The 23,734-nt window shown below is 46.3% G+C and overlaps 1 protein-coding gene across 2 annotated transcripts in view; it reads left to right on the forward strand.

Annotated features, from left to right (window-relative positions):
- Nucleotides 1-2,390: 2,390 nt before the first annotated feature.
- The window catches only part of NSG2 (neuronal vesicle trafficking associated 2), a 34,520-nt gene continuing 13,176 nt past the window's right edge, over nucleotides 2,391-23,734 (forward strand). The window contains exons 1-3 of one of the 2 annotated variants that reach the window (XM_082063672.1): nucleotides 2,391-2,546; nucleotides 3,058-3,208; nucleotides 16,673-16,792. In XM_082063672.1, coding sequence (XP_081919798.1) covers nucleotides 3,080-3,208; nucleotides 16,673-16,792 — 249 coding nt within the window. In that variant the 5' untranslated portion in view covers nucleotides 2,391-2,546; nucleotides 3,058-3,079. Of the gene's footprint in view, nucleotides 2,547-2,904; nucleotides 2,972-3,057; nucleotides 3,209-16,672; nucleotides 16,793-23,734 lie in introns of those variants that run through there. The other variant, XM_082063673.1, reaches the window with a different exon arrangement.

Here is a 23,734-nt window from a genome sequence, read left to right on the forward strand (position 1 = left end):
CAATGTATTTGCACAGACCCTGGCCCAGATGAGCATCGACTTGTGGTATTACTGCAATATTAAATCATCATATTGTAGTAGTTTAATCAATAGTCCTTAGTGAGTGGGTTTATGTGCTTTTCAGACCTACGGAGTGCAAAGTCCCACGCTCCCTTACCTGCAGGACACAACCTGCTGCCTTTCTTTGTGCATATCTATTCCTGGTCCAGCCTGCAGTGACCTGGAATTAGAGTGAAAATCGTGTTGGGTCTTGAGCTGAACATGCCCCAATGGATGGGAATTCTGCTACTTAGCGTAAGAAATCTTCCCTGAATTCCATGAATACGAACTCCCAAAATCTTACAACACGATCAGTATCTTGCAGATGAACATCAAAAACTGACCTTCTGGGAATTTTTAACACTCCGAGCAAACGTTATTCCAAGTTAAATGTTATATATGACAGAAGCTTATTCTTAAAAATGCTCTGGGATGAAATTTTCTGTGGAAGTTGGGCCTTATGCAGAAATGTGATACAGAAAATTCCAACCTGAGCATTAAACACTGGCAAAGCTACTGGAAAGAAGCCCTTTAATGGGCCGTGTGTGATGATAATATTAGTAGAAGGAAGTTTTAGCTGCCCCACCTCTCCTGACTGTCTCTCAGCACTTCTCGCTCTAGACATTAAACTGCTGTACTGTGAACAAGCTCATACCAAACATAAAGTGCTTTCACTTGCTCTGCCAAAGCATGGCTGTAAATGGATTTTTCACAAGTGGCTTCTAAAAGGCTTTATTATGGAAACAATTCATGCTTTTCCTGAGTATATTTAGGTCTTGCAAAAGATGCCAAGTTGCAAGCTCTGGAGGCAAATTCTATATTTATAAACAAATCAGGTTAAAGTCATCCCAAAGTGTCCTGTGTCTCTAAGCAAAGTGCTGCAGCCTCATCCTGCAGGAGCTGGTGACCTCGTTGACGCTTTGGGGGGGACAGTGTTTGTGGGCAGACCACTTTGTGGCAGTACCTGCTGTCGTGGGGTGACCTGTTATCAGCCTGGGTCCTGGAAACGGAAGGAGAGTTCCCTAGAAAGCCGAGCAGGGCCAGCGCTTGTTCCCGTCCTGCTGTTCCAGCACGCGAGTGCGCACCAGGAGCAGTGACTGAGCTGCTGATGGACACAGCGCTCACTGGTGATCGGGGGCCAGGAGGTGCCCGGGGACGCAGCAGCAGCACCAGTCGTGTCTCCAGCCCCAGCCCTCCCTGTGACCTGGGGAAGTGTCACAGTTTGCGTGTGGCCCTCTCCGCCTTTTGTGCAACTGCATTTCTGCATGCACCGCGAGATGAAATATTAATGAAATATAACAAGGGCAAGTGTAGAGTCTTGCATCTGGGCAGGAACAACCCCAGGTTCCAGTGTAAGTTGGGGAATGACCTGTTAAGAGAGCAACGTAGGGGAAAGGGATGTAGGAGTCCTGGGGGACAGCAGGGTGACCATGAGCCAGCACTGGGCCCTTGTGGCCAGGAAGCCAATGGTACCTGGGGTGGGTTAGAAGGGGGTGGTCAGTAGGTCAGAGAGGTTCTCCTGCCCCTCTGCTCTGCCCTGGGGAGACCACACCTGGAATATTGTGTCCAGTTGTGGCCCCTCAGTTCCAGCAGGACAGGGAACTGCTGCAGAGAGTCCAGCGCAGGGCAACAAAGATGCTGCAGGGAGTGGAGCATCTCCCGTGTGAGGAAAGGAATAAAGAGCTGGGGCTCTGGAGCTGGACAAGAGGAGACTGAGGGGTGACTCATTCCTGGGGATCAATATGGAAAGGGGGAGTGTCAGGAGGATGGAGCCAGGCTCTTCTTGGTGACAACCAATGATAGGACAAGGGGCAATGGGTGCAAACTGGAACACAGGAGGTTCCAATTAAATTTGGGAAGAAACTTCTTTGCAGTGAGGGTGATGGACACTGGCCCAGGCTGCCCAGGGGGTTGTGGAGTCTCCTTCTCTGCAGACATTGCAACCCGCCTGGACACCTTCCTGTGTAACCTCAGCTGGGTGCTCCTGCTCCATGGGGGGATTGCACTGGGTGAGCTTTCCAGGGCCCTTCAACCCCTGACACTCTGGGATTCTGTGACCCCTGCAGCGCTGCAGTTGCCGCGGGTGTCCCCCCCCCGTGCAGCCCCATCCGTCCCCGCATCCCTCCCGCATCCGCACTCCCCCCCCCGCCCCCGCCAGCCTGCAGGGGGCGCCCCCGCCTCCCGGGGCGCGCGGCCGTGCGCGGCGGGGCCGCCAGGGGGTGCCCGAGGCCGCGGGGCGTGCGCGCGCGCGGCGGGCGGCGGCGGCGGCGGGAGGTGGGAACGGGCGGGGGAGCCGCCGCCCGCCCTCAGTCGCGCTTGCGGAGCCGCAGCCGAGCGCAGGGCGCAGCGCTGTCCCTTCAGCACCGCGACCGCCGCGCCTCGGCACCGCCCGCTGAACGGTCACGGAAACCTCCCCCCCGCCTCTCCGAGCCGCTGCCGTCCCCCGCACCGCCCTCCCCCGCCGCCGCAGCGCCCGGCCCGAGCCGCCAGTCACCGCCTGGTCTGCAGTAAGTAGGGGCTCGGGGGCGGCGGGAGGGGCGCTGGGGGTGCCCGCAGCCCCCCTCCCCCCAATCCCCACCATCCCCCCCTGCAACGCGACCCCCAGGGGGAGCTGCGAGGGGGGACCCCCAAGTCTCCCCGGGTGCGGGGTTTGCAAGAGGGGGGTGTTTCTGCGCCCTCACTGGGGATGCAAAACAGAAAAATATAGGGCGGGTGTGCTGGGTGTCCAAAGCATGGGTGGGGCCGGGCTGCCCGCGGGGGGTGCGCCCCGTCCCCCCGCTGTTTGGGGGTGCTTTGGGGGTGGGAGCGTTGGGAGCAGCCGTGCAGGGGTCGTAAGGGGTGTGGGGGTGTCTGCGTAAAGCAAAACGCGCGGGGGAGGTCAAGTGGCGGCGTGGGACGCGGTGAGTCTGGATACCCAGGTGTGCGAGCCCAGGTAACCCGTGCGCAAAGTCAAACCGAGCGGGGCGAGGCAGAAATCCCCCCCTTCCCTTGTGACACCGCTCGTCTGGCTGGTTTTAGGTCTGGAAAGCAAGGTCCAAGAATGGTGAAGCTGGGGAGTAATTTGAACGACAAGAACAACAAACAGCCATCCACCGAAGATGGTTTTCAGACAGTCCCTTTGATCACACCTTTGGAAGTAAATCACCTGCAGTTCCCAGCTCCGGAAAAGGTAAAACAAAATTGAATGGCACTCCTGCATGATTATGCACACAGATATATCCCTTGGTTTTCAATGTCTTGGTGATTTACTGGTCTCTGATTATAGGAATGAGGCATAGTGATTATTCAATAAATAAAAAGAGGTTTCCTTAGTGTGTTTACCTGTTTTAATATGGCAAATAAGCACACAGCTGTCCCCCAAACCCTTCCCTCCTCAAAAAAACCCCAAATGTTCCTTCATAAATATAACTGGAAAAGCCTTAGTGTGTTTCTCTTGCAAACGCTGCAGAAACTGAGGAACAATTTACAGCGTGTTATTATTATCAGTAACATTAATTGAGAGTAAAGTGACAACTCTTCTGAAATAAGCAGCTATTTTAATGATCTCAGTTAAGGTTGGTTTGATTTTCTCTGGCTTTGCAAAGCTTATTTGGGCATTGAGGATGTGATTTCTCTGAGGATTGTGGCTGTGTCCCCATGCCCTGGGTGGGACAGCTTTGTCCCCTGCCCACTCACCGCTGTCAGAGCTGAATGCAGCACTAAAATACCCAGAAATGTGCATTTGCCGTGGGCTGCATTTCGGTGCTTGGGGTTTTTTAGATGCAGTAGGTACGAGGAAATCTTTTGTCTCTGTCGGTGCAATGGTGATGCGTATCAATATAACCTGGTGAGGACATGATGAGACTGTAAAAATCTGTGTGCCCTGACAGTCCTTACAAAAACAAAGCCTGTCTGCAATGTAGTTCCCAGATGCCACAGAGATGGAGCCAACTCACCCGAAAGTACACACGGAATGATTAGATCTTACAGGATAACGGAATAATAGTAAAATTAACACTGATGGTTATTGAATGTGTATCCTGTTTTTACTGTGGTACAAAATGAATTTTCTCTAAGTACACCAGGAGAACACGATGATGGATGTGATAAAACTGTCCAGATAGATAAATTATGTTTATTTTATGATAGAGCTGAGTCAACTGCCTCGACATCCTGGGAACCAGAGCCGTGTCAAAGGAGCTGGTTCCATTCTCCATGTGCCTCGTGGCAATCCAGAGTAACTTCGCTTCATTAAGGAGACTTACACTTCCATGAATTGTTGTGAATGAGAGACTAAACCGGCCCTTATCTATGACTCTGATAAATGAGATTAAGGAAAATAATTCAAGCAAAGCAGTGTGATTTATCATAAACATCTGAAAGGCTCAGAGGAAACTAGGGATGTGTAAAAGTAACTCATTTGATGCCGGTACAAACGGCTCATTGAGATCACACCCTGTCACATGATGTGAAATTTAAATGATTCGTGTATCAGATGAGACATGGATAAACCAACAAAAATCCTTTCAAGCTAATAAAGTGGTAATGAGTGTTCTCATGACCACCGTGCTCCAATTGCTTGTTGGTGAACAAACACCGGAGTGTATCAGTCTGGTGTGATTCCTTGCTGATTTTTCTGTTTAAACATGCCTACATCAATAATTCACATGTTGTTAGGTTACATTACCTTCATTAGCATACATTACTGTCAATGCACCTCCTGACATCCATATTTTTCTTTGCTGGAAGAGTGAGATGTATCTCCAGGAGTGCAGAGCGTGATTCAGAACTCATTAGAGTCACTGCTATTGATTTCTGCAGGCTGTGCTTCGGCTCCTGCGTGCAGGAGCCCTGGAGTTAACGGCGACTGGAGATCTTTGCAAGGAGAAGAGGTTATTTATGATAAAAGCAAAATAATTCACAATCTGTTTCCTTTGCTTTTTTGTAGAACGGATTCTGTAGGGGTAAGTCCACCCTGGGGCAGAGGGGCTGTTTAAAGACCTGCTAATAAGGAGTTGAGCCTCAGGTGAAAAGCTTGGACAAAGGTTAAGTGAGAGGGGGAGATTTCAGCTTTGTGTCAGTACTTAGGAAAGCAAAGCTGCTGCAGAATTCAGACTGTGAGCCCGAGGAAGAGCAGACGTGGATTTCAATTCTTTCAGAGTGTATTTGTGCTTGGACTTGCCTTACAGTCGGGAGACTGGGTTAGAAAAACTAAAAAGAACCCTAAAATTGATTTGACTATTTTTCTATCTATTCCTAAAACCTGCCAGTAGTTGATTTTTAGCTTGGGCAAGTGAGAACGCAAGCCAAGGTGTTTCCTGTGTCTCTTGCAAGGGATGATGCATAAATGAGCAGAGCCCAAGCGGGTTTGGCGTCGGGTGCAGCAGCTCAGAAGGGCTTTGCTCGCTGGTTTTCTGAAACGCAAAGCCCTTGCTGCTGAGCGTTAACCACAAGGCGGCAACGGTGCCAGCCCTGCTGCAATCACACACAGAGCTGGCGTGCCCTGGCGTGTCCCGTGAGGCAAATCTAAGGGGGGAAAAAAGCAACGCAACTGCTGTTACCACCGGTGTGCGGTAATGACTTCACCTCGTCTGTGTGCAGTACGTGGCAAAGGTCTGCAAGCTCTGTTCATTTATAGGCTTTTTCCCATTGAGCCTTAGACACCTGCATGCAAGTTGAAGAGAAGCAAACCTGTTGTTTGTCAGTGTTCCTACCTTGGCAGATCCTTAATAGCACCCCGCAAAGCCCGTGGAATCTGCAAACTGAAAGTTGTGATTTAAGGGCTGTAAACACTTGATTTTTCATCATTTTACGGATATTTTTCTAACTGGATCACTTGGGAGTCACTCGGAGTGACTCTCAGCATTAACCTCTGCAGGTGTTTCACCAGAGCTTCATCTCTTTCAAAATATTTCCTGCATTTGGCTCCCCTTTCTGAGGAAGGATACAGTGAAAGAGTATAAAAATGAGGCTTTAGCGCATGTGGTTTAATCCCTGAAGCCCATCTCTTTGATTGTATGAAATCCTCTGGGGGGGAGGGAGTAATAGAGGGAAACACTTTCTTAAGGGTATGATAAAACTCGCTGGCCGTCCTTTTGGGGATGCTTTCCTAACAGGCTTGTTTTCGAAGCGCTGTGAGCTTAGCAGCTCCCTCCGCCTTCCACCTCGATGCTGTTGGAAAAATCCAGGCAGAAATTCAGGAAGCTTGAATTTGGCAACCTTTTTATTTCCAAATTATTGGCCACTGGACGGACGTTTTCCCCCAAACGAGGACGTCTCTTCCCAAGGCTCGTGCTGTTCTTCCTGCAGCATCAGCGTTCTCCTTGTTCTGTCAGCAGTTGTGTGGCTGCCATGGGAGAAATGTCCCTGGGACAGTGATTTCTCCCCTAGGGCGCTAAGCCTGCCGTGTATTTATATTATCGACTATCTTCAAGCATTTTCCTTGCCCCCCTCTTCTCTTGCTGGGGCGGCATTTGTAGAAAACAAACACAGATGCTTTTCAATCATTTTTGTGTGTCCTGTTGATATGAAATCCCTCCATGTAACAGGAATAATGGCTGTCACTGGTCACAAGCCCCTCACCTGGCTCTTTATGTCTCTGAATTTAATTTCTACTGTATTCAAAAAGCAAAAAAGAAGCAGCCTTTTTTGCTTTTAGGACCAAAGGGGCAAAGGCCGGCTGCTCGCTTGTTTTCCTAGGCACAGACAAACTGCTTCGGCAGTGATTGTTACGTGTGTCTGCGATGAGAATACTAAAAGATACGCAGCTTTTCTGGGACCACACTGTTTCGCTGAAATTTTAAATGAGACCAACAACTGGGGAGCCCTTGGTCTCACAGGCTTGCTTCAGTGTAATCCAGCAGGAAATGTCTCTGTTCTGGCAGTAAAAACCCTAATTTTGCATAACACAAAAGTACGCGAAAGCTATTGTCAGGGCTGCAAAAAACATCCGGCGTCTCTTTTGTGGCGGAGGCTGCAGAAGGCTTATCATGTGCTCCATTGTTCTTGATTTTGAATGCATCTGGAGGCTTGAGAAATCATTTATTTGGTGACGAATTCCTGCCGTCCAGACCAAGAAAGAAAAAATAGGTGTAACTGTGCTCTTCGGATGCTTTTCCCATCCCGCGCTCCTGCCTCTTGCCATCCCTGGCTGCGTCCCTCTCCGAGTGGCCGAGACCGTGGCATTTACGCAGAGTAATCAAGGCTTCCTGAAGATCAGGGGGGTCCCTTGTGTGCACAGCCTGTCCCTGTCGGTTTAACAGAAAATAATGTTTTGTCCTGGCCAGCTGAGCAGGCATAATTAATAGTACGCCGGATGAGTGCTTTTGTACCTGGGGGACTACTTGCTGCTCTGCCCTGAAATACTGATGTGAGGCTTTCCTCTGCACGGCGGCTCCAGCCAGCCCCAAGGTGCCCCCCGGCGGGCCGCGTGGGGCTGGTTTTGGGGGGCTGCTGCATGATGTGGGGCCGGGGGAGGCTCAGTCTCCTGTGGCACTGTCTGGGGGGGCTCCTGTTGCAGCCGAGGGCCGTGTCTGCGCTCCCACCGAGTTCGGGGGGATGGAGCATATGGCAAAAGGGGAGGTGGGGCAGGGCTGGTCATGGTGACGGCTGAAGGAAGGAAGAGTGAAAGGGAGGAGGATGCGAAGGGATGCAAAAACAGAAAGGAATAAAAAGAGAGCGTTGCAAATGTGAAGGAGTGCCAGGCCATCCTGCCTTTCCCCATCCTTTCCTTTCTTCACTTGGGATACTCTGTCTAATCCCCACCAATACCGAAGTCTGCGCCTTCCTCTCCTGCGAAATCTGTCCCTGTTCTGCACTACGCAAATCCGTTAGTCCTCTAAATGTGTATTTGAATGTAAACACTGCCTCTGCCTATCGAGCTGTAACAAATACTTGCAGCAACGCGGGGCTTCTGGGGTAACCTTTTTTACTTTGTGGACGTGTCTGGGACAGCCCTGCTCGGGGTTTTGGGCAGTTCACGCTCCTTCTCGTGGCCGCGGCCGCTGCGGGGCTTTCCCTCCCCGGAGCGCCCTGCGCCGCTGGGCACGGGCTGTGCCGCAACCCGCGCGGTGCTCGCAGCCCTCGCTCGCACCCGGGGCAGCGTTCGGCTGCCTCTCTCACACATGGCAAACACGGTGCTGGTTTTGAGCGTGGGAAGTCTCAGGATTTGTGCAGCCTGTGCCGAAATGTCTCTCCCTAACTGCGCTGCTGCCGCTGTCTGGGTCGGGTTGGTTAAAGCCAGCTCATGGCTGGTTTTGTGAGCTCCACTGCATCCCTTAAACCCCGTTATGTCTGCGCTGCAATCCCAGAGCCGTGTTCTGCAGAAACAGCAGGAATGGACACAGAAATGTGTTAAGATATGGATGTTTGACTAAGCCCATTGTGGTCTATTCTCTATTCTAACATGAAAGCCCATTGCCGCAGGTGGACGTTATTTCAACAAGGCTGTGAATTGAACCCTGCATACCAGTTACTTACTGGTCTGGAAAGTAAGACTGGGCAGATTCTTGACGAGTGTAAATCAGTGTAGTTTAGATGAAATCAATGGGGCTCTGCTAATTTACCATGGCCAATCTGCCATCACTGTAGCGCAGTGATTGATTCTTTTGTCTGCTTTGCTATACCCTCTCCTGGCTGAACCTACTGAAATCAATTTTTGTCACCCTTTCGCAGCCTCCTGTGGGTTCCTGATGGTTATGGTCACCTAGGGATTTGTAGGGAGACTTAGCTGAATCATTTCCGAGCTCCCTTTGTGCTTGTGAGCTGTGCCTTTCCCTTCTCAGCTGCTTTCAGCTCCCGGTGCAGCCTGTGCTTTCTGTGCTGCCTTTCATCGGTGATGCCAGGGCTGATTACATTTGCTGTCTTTGTCCTTTTGTGATGTTCCTTATGCCTGGAATATCCTGGCACTGATTCAGGAGACCACTTTTTCCTACCACCCTCTGTGAAACTCATTTCCAGCACAACATCCATTAAATGAGCTGATACAGGAAAAAAAAAGGAGAGTGTTTCTTCTGACTGTGGCTTTCTCCATTGACTATGGATTTGATCCCTGGGCATCCTTTTTTTCTTTACTTTCCTTTTGCTGCTCAATATTTCAGATATTTCACGTATTCGAATAGTGACTAGGACGCCATAGGGGCTACCATTACATACATCCCAAATGCCAATTGTAATTCTAATCTCTGGGAAGTGTGCCTGCTGAGATGTGTTCATCCCGTAGATCTGGAAGCACAGCTTTCTCACCCATGAGATGGGATAGAGTCATAATTATTTGGGACAGTTTTTAAAGACCTAATTGTCTAAAACTCCTTGAATTTGCAGCACAGTGATTGCAGGTAGGCTCTGATGACTTGTCATAGAATCATATAATCATTTTGGGTGGAAGAGACCCTCAGGATCATCGAGTCCAACCATAACCTCACTCCAGCACTAACCCATGTCTCTAAGAACCTCGTCTAAACGCCTTTTAAACCCCCCAGGGATGGTGACTCCAGCACTGCCCTGGGCAGCCTGTTCCAATGCCCCACAGCCCTTTCCAGGAAGAATTTTTTCTGATATCCAATCTAAACCTCCCCTGGTGCAACTTGAGGCCATTTCCTCTTGTCCTGTCACTTGCTACTTGGGAGACGAGACCAACCCCCTCCATGCTCCAACCTCCTTTCAGGCAGTTGTAGAGAGTAATGAGGTCTCCCCTCAGTCCATCCAGTCCAACGTGTCCTGTTTGTGGCAGCAGCCAGTGCAAGAGGCAGCAGGAGGTACAGGGTGTGCTGCCGCAGGCATGGAGCTGCATGTCTATGAATGTTTCACCCTAAACCTGCAAAGAAAGAGATTGTTTTAAGCCCCGAAACATGAGATTCTTGCATCTCTTTTCCTATACTTTTTTACTGCTAAGTGTTTTAACTTCAGCTACTGTTGGCAACGCTCACATCTCGCTTGCTCTTTGATGCTGGCTGTGTGTGAGGATTAGGGCTTGGAGGTCACTGCGGGATGTTGTGTGCGAGCAGGTGGTTTTAGCCATCCCTGGTCTTGTAGCATATAAGCATAGGAAGTGACTCAGTCACAGCAGGTTTAGTGCCAAGCCTGGGGCTCACCGCGTTGCTCCCATCCGTACCCGCCATCCCCTCTAAGGGATTTCACATTGATGCTCATTTGGGTAACGAAGGCAAAAGAAACCCCCACGTCAGTGCCAGGAATGAGTTTACATGTTCTGTTCTCTCTCCGCAAGGAATGAAGAAAGGCAGGTATTTGGAAGCCAAGAGTCTCATTTTCATTTAAAAGTGAGCATGACTAATCCACATGGAACCGAGGGGTGTATTACAACCATTTTGTGGGACTACAAAGTCCAGCTTTGAACCTGGAGGAAACCTTTCTCCTTAGTAGGAGAAACACATTTTGTTTATCTCTTCTGTCAATCTGAAAGCCACTCTGAGTGAGAGACTCTTCATTATTAATAATCCCAGGAAGTAGTATTTTAAATTTTTATGGTTTGCACTTTGCAGCACCTGAACCACAATATATTACATGCACCGTGGCAGTGAAGTGGGAATTACAGCAGGGCTGCATGTCCTTTTCCAGATGAATAATTTAAAGTTTTCACAATGCCAGTTATGTTAAATATTATTACTCATTTCTTCAGGGAAAACCATAGAGCTCAAACGCAAATATAAAGTGGCAATAAATGATGTTACGTTTAGCCAGTCTGAGACAGGACTCAGAATTCATATCAGTTCATTTTCTGAAACACTTACTTCATCCCATTGCAGGAAAATCCTTTTTAAGGTTCCGTGCTTAATGTGATATTCTCCCATTTGTCACATTTCACATCTACTCTGCTCCTTCCTCCTGAAAGCAAATGCTTTTAATATAGTCAGCTTGGTTGGAAGCTGGCTTGCTTTTCTCTTTCAGCACCCAGAATCTCTCGTTTTCCCAGCTCTCTCCCACTGTTTACTGTCTCAGGGTTGTCGATGATGGATTTCCTGCTGGTGCACACAGACCCTCATCTGTTCTCACCTCAGCACATCTATAATTTTCCAAAGCATCACTACAGAGAAGGTGCCTGGTCCTGCATTCATTAAAGCCGAGGACAAGTTTCGTATTGATTCCAGTGGTGTCACCAGCGATAAGCCTAGAATAATAAGTGCGTTTAGTTTTAGGACTCGATAAATGTATCAGCAAACGGCGTCATTAGAAAACTCTTGCTCGTGTGGAGCAGCATGACAGGTGTGGCTCGTTGTCCTGTCCTCTTTGGGGTTTTATAGCTTTTCCAGGCCATTCTCTATGGTGTGCTACTGAGCTCTCGCACAAAAGCTGCTGAGGGATTGGAATGAGGAACCAGAAGAAAGAGAACAGAAAGTAACAACCTTTCGAGACACGGAGAATGTTATTACATCTGCTAACCTAGGATGATTGAGGACAACAATTCTTCAGAGAGCATCATTTTCTATAGAGCATCTGACTCCTACCCAGCCCAGCCATATCTCTTGCTAGCTCCTAATCTCAAAAATGTTATATTCATATGGAAAATGCGCTGGAGCTACTGTTATCGCTCAGTTGATGAAAAACTGAGAAAACTCGGCGCACTGTGGGTGGCAGCAAGTGTGGTCAGTCCTCCCCACTCAACCCCCAGGTGCTGCTGTGACTCAGTGTGTTACCAATATGGGGACATGGGGGTCATGCTGGTGTGTAAAGTGCTTTGACTGTCTTGCTGAAGAATGCTGGAGGAGCTCTGAGCATCGCTGTTAGAACTGGCTGTGGGAAGGTTCTTAAGCCCAGCTTAAGCTCTGACCTGGCCGAAGCACTTGAATGCACACTTAACTTTAAATATCTGACTAATCCTGCTGATGTTAACAGGACTCTTAATAGGACTACTTGCATGCTTAAGTGCTTTGGTGAATTGGAAGGTGATGAGTTCACGCGATAAGCTTAAGTTTTGGAGGAAGCTTCAAGGCCTGGCAGTGTGGACTCGCATAACTAGTCATGTCTTTTTGCTGCTCTGTGGAAGCCCTTTTCTCTTATATTCTTATGATCAGTGCACAAACGTTAGCAGGAAAGCAACTTTCAAAGAACAGCTTTATTTTGGATGTAAAATGAAGGAAGTCCCAGGTAATTTATTTGTATCTCCTTTGTTGCATCTGCCATAAACAGCACAGTCTTTGTGCAGTTTAAAGGCAGCGGGTGTCTGGGAAATAGTGTGAAAACTTTAAGAACAGGTTACTACAGCAGCGTAATTTGCAGGGACATCCCCTGAGCTGGTGTTGTGCTCGACTCCATCCACAGCACTGGCTTTAAAGTGCTGTAGATACGCTGGGCTGAGCTGGCAGGGAGGCAGCTCCCTGGGGCATGATCACAACGCAGAAAATGAGGCCCAGGCAGAGCTGGTGCTAGATCAGGGTCTAGATAATGAAACACAAAGGCTGTCAAGTGTCCAAAAAATGTTCAAAGGGCATTTATCTGGATATTGCAAAGGCTCAGACAATCCAGAAAGCTGATGGGACTGTTCTTGCTTTTTAATGTTCATTTGCAGGTGATCAGGTTGCTTCATGAGATTAATAATATTCATAAAGATGCTGAGGGGCCTGGAGCATCTTTCTTATGAGGAAAGGCTGAGAGAGCTGGGGCTGTTCAGCTGGAGAGGAGAAGCTGAGAGGGGATCTCATCAATGCTTATAAATATCTCAAGGGTGTGTGTCAGAGGATGGACCAGACTGTTCAGTGGTGCCCAACGACAGGATGAGGGGCAATGGGCACAGACTGAAGCACAGGAGGTTCCATCTGAATATGAGGAGAAACTTCTTTGAGGTGCCAGAGCCCTGGAACAGGCTGCCCAGAGAGGTTGTGGAGTCTCCTTCTCCAGAGACATTCAAACCCACCTGGACACGACCCTGTGTGATCTGCTCTGGTGACCCTGCTCTAGCAGGTGCGTTGAACCGGGTGATCTCCAGAGGTCCCTTCCCACCCCAACCATCCTGCGATTCTGTGTTGCTGCAGTGGGGGTGGAGAGGGGGCTAATTGTCGTTTCTGAGGAGTATTCAAGAGGCTGCTTGTCCATTTAAGCACTGGTTTGATTGTTTGCATTCATCGTCCGTACTCATGAAGTCAGAGCACAGCCAAGCACTGCTGCCCGCTCTGGGATTTACACCCGTACATCGGTTCTGAGGAGCTGGGCATTTCTCTCACTTTAGTTTGCTTTGAATTGCAACCTACCCAGGACCTCAATTTTATACTCCCTTTTACTGGTTTCAATCACAAATAAGTCTATTGTAAAGTCAGCAAAGCCGCAAAATGGTCAAGAAGAGGGAAGGGGGATGATTCTGTTTGCTGTGGTTTGTAATAAACGCCAGTAGGTCTCCCAGGAAACCTGTCGTGGTGTGAGATGGATGTACCTTGTTTGCATTGAAACAGTGGGATCCAGGGCTCTGATGGAACCGCTTTGGGGCAGCCGGTGATAAATGAACACTGATCATTGCACTGCGGAGTCAGTGGGGGTTTTATTACTGTACATCCAATTTGGTTAGAATTTCTGCAAGACTTTGCTGCCAGGAATTTTTTCTCGGTGACAAAATGGAAAAGAAAGGCGAAAAAGGAGTGTTGGCAGAAAATGGGGGAAGGCAAATCTTCTTTCCTACCCAACCCAAATCAGAAAGCTGGAAAATGAAAACAGAACAATCAGCCAAAATGGGAAATAACCAATAATGCTACAAAGATAGGAAAAAAAAAATCTTTATAAGATTAGTTGTTCCTTTTCTAAATTTGTGCTTAGATTAATACTTGGTGCGTTAGAAAAGTTCCTTTGGGTTGTGAGCAGCTCTCATGTGGAGTCGTTTCAGAGACACAAGTGACATTTGCACGGGAGGCTGTCGGGGCAGCACACGCTGCGCTGGAGGCTGCACGTCTGTCTGTCTGTCTGTGTCACCACCCGCGGTGTTCGCTGCTGGGGGGGCCCTGGCCGGGCCGCTCTCGCTGCAGGAGGCTCCGGGACCGTGATGAACACGACTCGGTTCTCAGTTTCCACGCCTTCGCGTGGGCTCCCCGAGGCAGCTCGCTGGATGGAGACGGGTGAGCGCTGCTGCCAAAGTGGGATCCGTGCTCGGGCGTATTTATTTGGACCGTAGGCGACTGAACAAGAGGTAGCTCTTTTCTTCTAAAGTTGCACCCAGCGCCCTCAGCAAAATTGCATTTTTATCTTTCCTGCCGCAATATTGAACGCTACCCCCGCGCTACAGGTTTCCAGTGTTCTGTTTGTCCTTTGTCGTTTTATTTCCGCGCTCTTCTTTAAAGAGGAGACCTGACTGACTGACCTGTCTTTCTTCTGCTGAGTAATTCCACCAGGTGTCTGACAAAGATACTCCCGCAGAGCAGATATTTAGCTTCTGCAATGCCAAAAGGCATTTAGCAAAGGTACTTCTTAGCTCCTCTACTAAAGCTTTTTGATACCTCTGCAGATTTCTCTGCGAAACACTGACCAGCGGGATGAGTCCAGCCTTGTGCACACAGACACATTTCACTGCTGGCACAGGCAGCAAATGGGTCTCAAGGAGCTTCTGATCTGGCTGGGGACTGAGCTGCTTTATTTATTCGCAGACGTGATAGACATTGCTACTGGACTTGAATGTGATGCCTCGTGAAGGGCTGTGTGGGTTTATTTTCAGTCTCATGCTGGATCCCTGTAGACGGCATAATTCAAATTCTCTTGCTTATAATATATTAGTTGAGTGTAACAACAATTAAAAAATACCCATAAGAAAACTAGCATTAATGACACAGAGTGAAAGAAAACGAAATTATATCTAGAAACAAGTGAGGCTTTAAATTTTTTCCTTATATTCTGGCTTCGTGGTGGTTCATTAAGATCTAACATTAGAGTTTGTGAGAAAGCCCTTGTGTATGTTTAGAGATTTTGTCAGCAACTGAGATTTATCTCAGGCAGGAAGCGTCAATTTGGGAGACCTGGACACTGTGACTGGTAGATTTGAGAACAGAATGAGTGCAATTTCCGAACGTGTTTGGCAGGTGTTGGTGGCCGACACTCTGTAATTTACTGTTCTGGGCTTACAAAAGGCCAGCGAGGAGGGTGGGAAGCTGGGGGCCAGGTGTGCGGGGTCCTGAGTGCAGTCCTGAGTGCACTTGCCTCCTTTTGAGTGAAAAAATGAGGCTGTTGCTTGTTCAGAGCTCAGAGCTAAACTGGCCCAGGTTGTCCTGGATGGAGAGGGAGCTTTGCTTTATGTACTCCACTCCGTGGGGTTAGATTCAATAATAGGTTCAGAGCAGGGTCAGGGTTCATCCCAAACCTACCGCATCACGGTTGCCCCCACGTGTCGTATCTCATCATCTATGTTGTGTCATCAGAAATCGTGAGTTCCAAACTGCTGATATAAATATGTGTGAGTGGCTTTTTGTCCCCTCTTCTTCCCAAGTCTTAATGTTGCAAATGCTGCTGTAATAAATATTATTGAGAGGGATTCACTGAAGGATGTAAATATTCATCAGTCTTTAATGATTTGCATTTGAATCCAGAAAATTGGCTTATGCCTCCACGCTGATTTTCCCTCACTGATTTTTCACATGGTGTGAAGTGCAGGAGGATTAAATACCTGGGGTTTTCTCTGGTCCAAATCAGACTTTGCTGTCTTCATTTGGAAATAAGGTCTTCAGCAGCTGGTAACTCAACCTTGCGCATCGCTTCATCTTTTTCTGTCCTTCAGGACCTCAACCCCCTCTCTATGGATGAGCTCCAGCTCTTGGCCAGTGCTGAAGACAAAGCCATTTTGTCTTCTCTTGCATTTTCCAGCTAGATGAGGGCAGTGTAGCTATCCTGGCATGCTCTCACATCGCTGTTGTGCTGCATATGCTCATGGATGGGTAGTTTTTGAGCTTCTTGTGCATAATGGGATGGATGCACTCAGTCCTCTGAGGGACTATTAGTTTCAGAGCAGAGCCCTGATGCTCGTCCCCTCTGGGAGCAGCTGGCATTAGGTGTTACCTTTTCTGTGTTTGCTCTGAGTGCATTTTGCCCAAAATATTTAGAGTCATTCTAGGTTACAAGTAAATTCAATGTAGATTGACAATGGGGTTTTGGTAATTTGACCGTAGCCTTATAAAAGCCACTTAGGGCTTCTCCATTGGCATAATACACCTCATTTTTATACCATCAGTAGGACCTGGATTAGTCAGCAAATGACACTGAGATCTTCTGGGGCAAACCCGAGGTGATAGTATGAGATTAATATTGATAATCTGGAGCCTGAATAAATGACACACCAAATGGCCTAGGTTTAAATTGGCTTCAGTGGAACTCGTTAGGATGGGGCTTTTAATAAGCGAGGCTCCTCTTTAGGATGGGCTGTTATTCTGCCTGTTCTGCCTGTTGAATAGAACATAAAAATTATATGCTTAGTCCTAAACAAAATGGGTGTCAGACATTTTGCTGTCTTCTGTTTTAAGACTCAGCGTGATAAGATCACTGTCCTAGGTCTGTGTATCTGCCTGTTTGTCTGTCTCCCTTAGTTGCTCAGGGTATGATTTGTTTCTGTTGATTTATGGTCCCAAGGTACTTGTGTAGGTCCAGGGGATGGTTTATATAGAAAAGCTTAGATAACAATAAAAACAACCAAATGTATGCTCGGTGCAGAAACCTTAAAAGTGTTGGTATTTTCCAGGTAATTGTGAAAACAAGAACAGAATATCAGCCTGACCAGAAGAACAAAGGAAAACTCAGAGTGCCCAAAATTGCTGAATTCACAGTCAGTTTCACTGATGGTGTCACAGAAAGACTAAAGGTAAGAAATGGTTGTTGTGCTGCCTTCTGATGCAAATGCTGTTTGTTTTAAAATAACCGAATCCAAGTGACAGTAAGGACATAACAAATGTAACACTCCATTCATCACTAGGGTCAAGGAGAGGTTTATCTCCAGGAATATAAAGCTTTTTCTTTTTGGGGGGACAATCATGAAAATACCTTTTCATAATTAGATCTAAAGTGGGAAATGTTTTCCTTTTCCCAGGAAAACTTATGAAAATGTTTTCCATCCCAAATTGAAAGTAAACCAAGTTTGACTCTTTTCTTCTTCTCGGGCATTTGTGTTTAAAAAGAACTAAAATATCACAGTGAAGCTTGATTGAGCCAGTTTATTTCTCCTTTGAAACAGTCTTCTGTCTTGTAGTCAAACAACCCTTTTCCTATTTAAAATATTTCATTATTACATATTTGTACTAATATAAGTTAAAATCCATTTCAAACTGGATTAAAGAAGAAATGTTGGACAAGTATCCGAGCATATCCCATCCTGGAAGCAGTTTTGCTTCACAGGAACTGGAATTTTTTGATGAAAAAACGTTTCCTTGAGCAATTTCAACAGGTGCTACTCAAACATGGAGAGAAACTCATGGACTATTGAGTGCCCTCAGTTCCTGTTGGCTGCAGCGTATTAGAACAGCTCCGTTCCTCCGAACATTCGGTAGCCGCTGGTGATTTCTCCCTTTCCATTGAGAAGATACGGTGCTTTTCCTAAACCGCAGAGCGTGGCAGTGATAACCGTGTGAGATCTGATTTCACGTTTCTAAAATCAGAGGGAACATCAATGATTTGAGTAGAAAACATAGCAAATAGGCAGTGCCCAGCTATAGTGCTGCTCCTCAGAAAGCTGGGGTTTGGCTTATCAATTTTGGTGAAAGGGTGTCACCCTCGGCAATCAACAGGAATCGGCTCCAGGGACTGCGTGGCCTCTCATTTGGCCCAGTTTTTCTTGGTGTTGCAAGAAATAAAAAAGTTTATTATAATAATTTTCTAGTACTTTAGAAGAAAACGATCACCTTTAAAATTGGGAAGTGAGCCATAAAAAACAGTTACCATCCATCCTCGATAAACTTCACAATAAGGTTTGTTCAGCTTTTGAAAGGAGAAATGTTTACCTGCTCTCTTCTAAAGACTATAGAGTGACACTGTTTCAGGTTTTTTCCCCAAATTCACTGACACGTAGTTCACAAGGACAATTCTGTTGCTTTCACCCAGGGTGTTGAAAGCCATAATTTATTCTAAGAGATCTGTGAATAAATGTTTATAGTTTTTATTTTTACTTTTTTCTTTCTTTTTTTCAGTGGACATCACATGTTTTGATCTAAATTACTTATCAGGCACTTACACACTGTTGTTTTGGACTGAAGTCTTCACTGATCTCATTGCATGTGTAGCACCTGTTTACCACCAATAGTGACTCTCCATTGCTACCACTAGTAACTTAAACAGCCACAGTTAAATCCCCAGGCTTGGAAACCACAGCAGATGTTTTCCAGTGTGAGCAACATACAAATCAGAACCAGACACACTGTGCCTGAGAAACCCCAGTAAATGTGGAGTCTCCTGGAAGCGATGCGTTGGCTCGTGACCTGCAGTAAATGGCATTATTGATATTGCAAGTACTAGTGCTTCGCTGGGTATTTAAAACTTAATCCTGCAGCCCTGAACAGTGTTAAGGTCAGCGGAAGACCAGGTTTTAATCCCATCAAAAGATCTGGCCTTGTTATTTCAAAAAAAACAATCAAGAACATCTCATCCATACGCACCATGTATGCCGATGGCCCATAGGTTAGATACACAGCTCGCCCACGGCTACGGATAGATCTCACTTCATCTACTCCTGCTAGAGAGCATCTGATTTTCCTCTGCCTCCTCCTCTGCAGCCTGGCAGCACCACACTTTCATTTTCCAGCTATTTCCTTTCCCTAAAGTCCATATGATTTTCATTCTCGGCACTTCAGTGTCAACTTATTAATCACTCAGCCCCTCGTCTAATACTGGATAAGACTATAAGCCTCTCCCTGCCTGCTTTTCATAAGGCTTCCATGTATCGTATTAAGTTTGTAATATTATTTCCTGACAAAAATGAGCTCAGATAATAGGTAAGATTTCATTAAATTTTGTACTTTTTTTTTATTGCATCACATTTTTTTTTATACCAGAGCATATTTTTAGTGACATTATTAAAAATACTGCCCTCTGGTTATACACAGGCCTATTATTTGGTACTGATGAAATCATTTTACATTTGTTTTTTGTAAGAGGAAATCGTAGTAAATACTTAACTTTTACTGTCTCAGTTTAGCTGTACTTTAAAAAGCTTAAAAAATGGAAATATAAATGAGATCATGGCTGGTGGCTTTATATAGCTTTCCAGTATGTGGTGCGTTGGAAATATCATCCATACCTTCTTCTAACACACTTACTAAAATCAAAGTATTTGTCTGCAGTTGAGCTGGGCTGTTGGTAGCTATATACTGGCAGAAGCCAGTAAATCATCCCATTGATTTGTGCAAGAGAAGTAATGGAGGGAAAGGCAAGAAGTCCATTCAAGTGTAGATGGTCCATTGGTTTAGTGCACTCTAAATATGTCAGATCTGTATGGGAAATGCGGGTACAAATAGGGTGAGTCCACAGCAATGCTTGAATTCAAGGGGTTTTGTAGGGAGCAATTTTGCTCTCATGGCTTTACTAATCTGAGGAGGAATCCATCTCGGTGTGCTGGGGAAAGAGCCTGGAAAGAAAGACGGTGCAGAGAATTAGCCAAGAGATCCCCTTCTGTGTGCTATTGCACTACTTTGGCATCCCGGGAAACATGAAGTGAGATGTCTTATATTTTATTTTTCACCCAAAGAGTACAATTACCATCACTTGAAACAGAAATATGGCAAAGTGAATCTCTGTCATTACATTTGTGGAAAAACACTGCTGGGACTCCATCCTTACGGCTGTGCTTCCCACCCCATAATATTATCTTTGGAGAGGGTTTGAACATTCTTGTTTCAGTAAATGAAGTGCTTTTCTTTCCTCTACTTGTGGTCACTTGCTATGGGAACATGCTCAGGGAAGAAGGACATTTTTCCCAGGTTCTCTATTTTCTTGCGTTATGTAGCTGCATTATACAGAAGAGCAGGATCTCTGGTGTGAATGTTGGGGCCATATGAACATGGCAGTCAAATCCACAGATGCCCTTTATTCCACCTTTTGGGTATCTTTTATTGAAGAGGCTAATGAATTATTAGACACCTTTCTCGCATGAGCAAGCCAAAGCCAGAATCTAAGCTTATGCATGCATATTTTTCATCCATCCAGAATAGCACAGATCTGAGCTCTTTAATTATCGTAAAGAAGAGACTGTCCCTAGGCGACGGTTCTTATTTCACACCACCTCTTCCAGTAATTTTAGATCGCTTCTGCAACTTGTCACATCTCCTAATAGATGAGATGATGATTCTCTGTAGCTCAGCACACAGTGTCCTGGAAGTTTGACCAATTAGGCTAATTCTTCAGTGGGATGAGTCACCCCATACATACTTTATAACAAATGTTTAAATAGTTACAAGAAAATGATGTTAAAATAGCATTATGGTTGAGCCCTCCATACATAAAAGAAATTTCCTTTATCATTTTACTCCTCCTCAGGGAAGCAATGACAACATCTTTTCCAAGCTGACTGGCAATGGTTTATAGACCTCATCTCCTCCAGAGTGTCGATGCCTTTTGAGTGTGTTCCTCTAGGAATTTTTTGAACTGCAAAGATCTTATTTCGCAGTAAGGATGAATACCAAGGTTTCTCAGTCTGGAGGGGAATGGTGGCTGGTGTTTTCCTTCCATTTTGCACGCTTTGGAAGTGGTGCAGGTTACCATGCTTGGACATCCAGCGATGACACTGAGGTGCACTAGGAAAGGTCTGCAAATGTGATGGCTCCACAGAATCATGTTCCTTTGTGGGACAACAGATCTAACCCTTTGCATTTGAGAGTGCCAGTGATATCTTATGTTACAGCTTTTAAGAACAATCTCTCATATGCAAGTGTCTTCATTCTCACGAGTTTCTGCCCTTATTTCTTTCTGCCAGTGCTGAAATGAGATCAAATGCTCTTTCCCTCTTCAAGCAGATTATCCATTGAATGAAAGGTCTTGTCACTTCTGGAAAACAGACTTTCTCATTACTCCTTTTGTCTTCTGGCCAGTCCAGATGACACAGAAATCAACCAAGCATTTATAAGGTGAAGAGTGGGTTTCTCCTCACTTTCTTGACTATTACTTACCTGGAGCTTGTGTTCAACACATCAGCATCCTGCTTAAGAAGAAACAAGCTGATGAAGAGTTGCTGATGGATTTTTGCTTAATGCAGTCGGACCTGCTGAGTGCGGGTAGATCTGCACTAGCCCTGAGTTTGCCCAGATTTTTCTGTCTCCAAATAGCACTAGAAAAGGTACCAGAGAGGCTTTTCAGCGTAGGTTTACAACACGGAGCGTCAGGTTGACACACGTAACTGCCCGCCTGTTACTGGTTTTGCACAAGTTGCTCTTTATTACACAGCTTCACATGCAACCCATTTGACCTCTGTTACCCTGTTTCCCCGAAAATAAGACAGGATTAATTTTTGCTCCAAAACTTAGTACTTTTTCACATGTATAGCTGCCTGGACCCTATTTAAATTGACTTTTTTATGAACTGTAAGTAGGGCTTATTTTTGGAGTAGGACTTATATTTCAAAAATGCTGAAAAGTCACATTAGGGCTTATTTTCAGGGTAGGTCTTATTTTCAGGGAAACAGGGTATCACTAAACGCCATAGAGCTATTCATTGCTACTTTTCTGGGGAGACAGTGATTTAGTAACTATTAGCTGCATTATCGTTACCTGCTGTAGTTATCTGACTTCTCAAGTCTTCCACAGTTCTTTCCTTTGCGTGGATCATTTTCTTAGCAAAGCTGAAGTTACCGTTTTTTCAGAGTTGGAATAATTAAACTGTGTACTTGTCTTTAACAGAATAAGTTGGGAGTGGGTGTACAGGGGAGAAATTGAGATATTTAAGATGTTTTATTGTGAGCAATTTATCTACCTGGAAAAAATCATCTGCAAGTATTGTCACTGGCTGTGCAATCCGTTCCTTTTGAGTATGCAATGACAAGATATTTCTTATCCCTAGATCAACCCTCACCTCTCTCCACCCTGAAACTGCTGTGATAGATGCAGGTCCAGTATCCACGGGATGTCGTTATTCAACACACTTTTCAAAGGTTCTTACAATATAGTGGAACCTGTTCAATTGTTTCTGTCATTGAAATGTTCATGCCTTGAAACATTTATTTTTGTCTGACCGAATGTGAAAGACTTAGAACAAAATTGGTTGGTCTCCGGCCGCACCCTACAAAACAAGATTCCCCAATTATTAAGTTATCAGAGGGCAGGAGTAACTCCTAGAGAAAGGACTCCTGAGTGTGAGCAGGACCATTTTCCTTACTGCTTTTTAATACTACCAATAACAACGTTACCATGGTGACTGCCACATCACATCGGTTATCGGGGCGATGCAGAGTGGCTGCTGAAAGATCCCATTACACTGAGTAATGTGCGCGGTGCTCGAGGGAGGGAACACGCTCTGATACACAGGGATTTTTCTCACTTTGGTGATAATTGCTAATGTGGCTGAGATGTTTCCAGGCTGCGCAGCGTTCCGATGGGCTGTGTGATCCGGGAGAACAAGGAACGAAGGGGAGGAAAACCAGAAAGGCAGGCGGGGTGATAGCGTTCAGGCATTTTGCACCAGCGCTGAGGATGGTTCGGTGTTTCCCCATTGAGCCTTGGAGAGGTGTCGGTGTGAAGGGGTTGATCTCAGTCTCCAGGGATTGATTTAGAGGCTCATTCGCTCCCCTGGGGAGTTCTCAGCTATAATATCATCAGGCGATCTCCTTTCCCGGTGGGCATGTGCTTTTTGAGGGGGGGGTCAGGCGACCCTCACAACACCTGGGTCTTCTCCAGACAGTGATGGAATGATGTGTCTCTAAAGGCCAAGCTTTGCCTTGGCTTTGGAGCCTGAATATTTTCCACTGCAATGCAGAGGGTCCCAGTTTCTCCTTTGTCAAAAATCCACTGCTCAGCCCTTTCATCCACTTACATCCGACGCACACGGGCACCCGTGTGGATCCAGACTCTCAATTACGGTGTGTCTGGAGGGAGGTGCGAAATGTCGCTCATCATTTTTCTGCCCGGGCTCAGAAATCGTCCTTCTCCTCCTCTGGCTGTGATGGGAAGAGAAGAGGATCGGTCACATCTGTCCCAGTTGGTCTCACAGCTGGCATTCAGGTAGATTGATGGAGCCGTTTGTGATCATCAGTGACAATTCGGAGCTGTGGGGAGGAGCCGACTGTGGATTTGTGGCTAAGCTGGCAGAAAACAGATATTTCTGGTCACATCTCAAGGTCTGGTGCTATAAACCCCGCAAGGTTTCCCTGTCTGGGTACAAGTCTGTGCTTTTTGTGAGAGTTCTCAGCTAATCCCTGCCCTCCTGGTGCAGCCTGGGGCCCAAGAAGCTGAAGCCAGGAAGGGTTTACGTGTGTAAAACACACAGAAAAAACCTATATTTTGATTTAACTAGAATGCTCTATATGGCTGGCTTAGGGACCACCTAGCAAAGCAAAGGGAAAGAAAATAAAGACATAGCTTTTGTATTAAATAGATCATTGCTTATTCTTATTTTTGTAGAAACACACGCGCATACTGTTCTACAAAGTCAGAAAAATCACCTCAAATATATTGTATTTTTCCATCTGCAAGCACTGACAGAGTAACCAGCGGAACAGGCTTGTTCGGGGTTATTTTTTTCCTTTAATTGATTTTCGGAGAGAAGAAGAAAGTTAATTGCTGTGCAGAAAATGGCTAAAAATGGAAGTCACAGAGAATATTCACGACTAAGG

Source organism: Streptopelia decaocto (genome assembly GCF_964273445.1).
Source record: "Streptopelia decaocto genome assembly, chromosome: 12".
In the NCBI taxonomy this organism is placed as follows: domain Eukaryota; kingdom Metazoa; phylum Chordata; class Aves; order Columbiformes; family Columbidae; genus Streptopelia; species Streptopelia decaocto.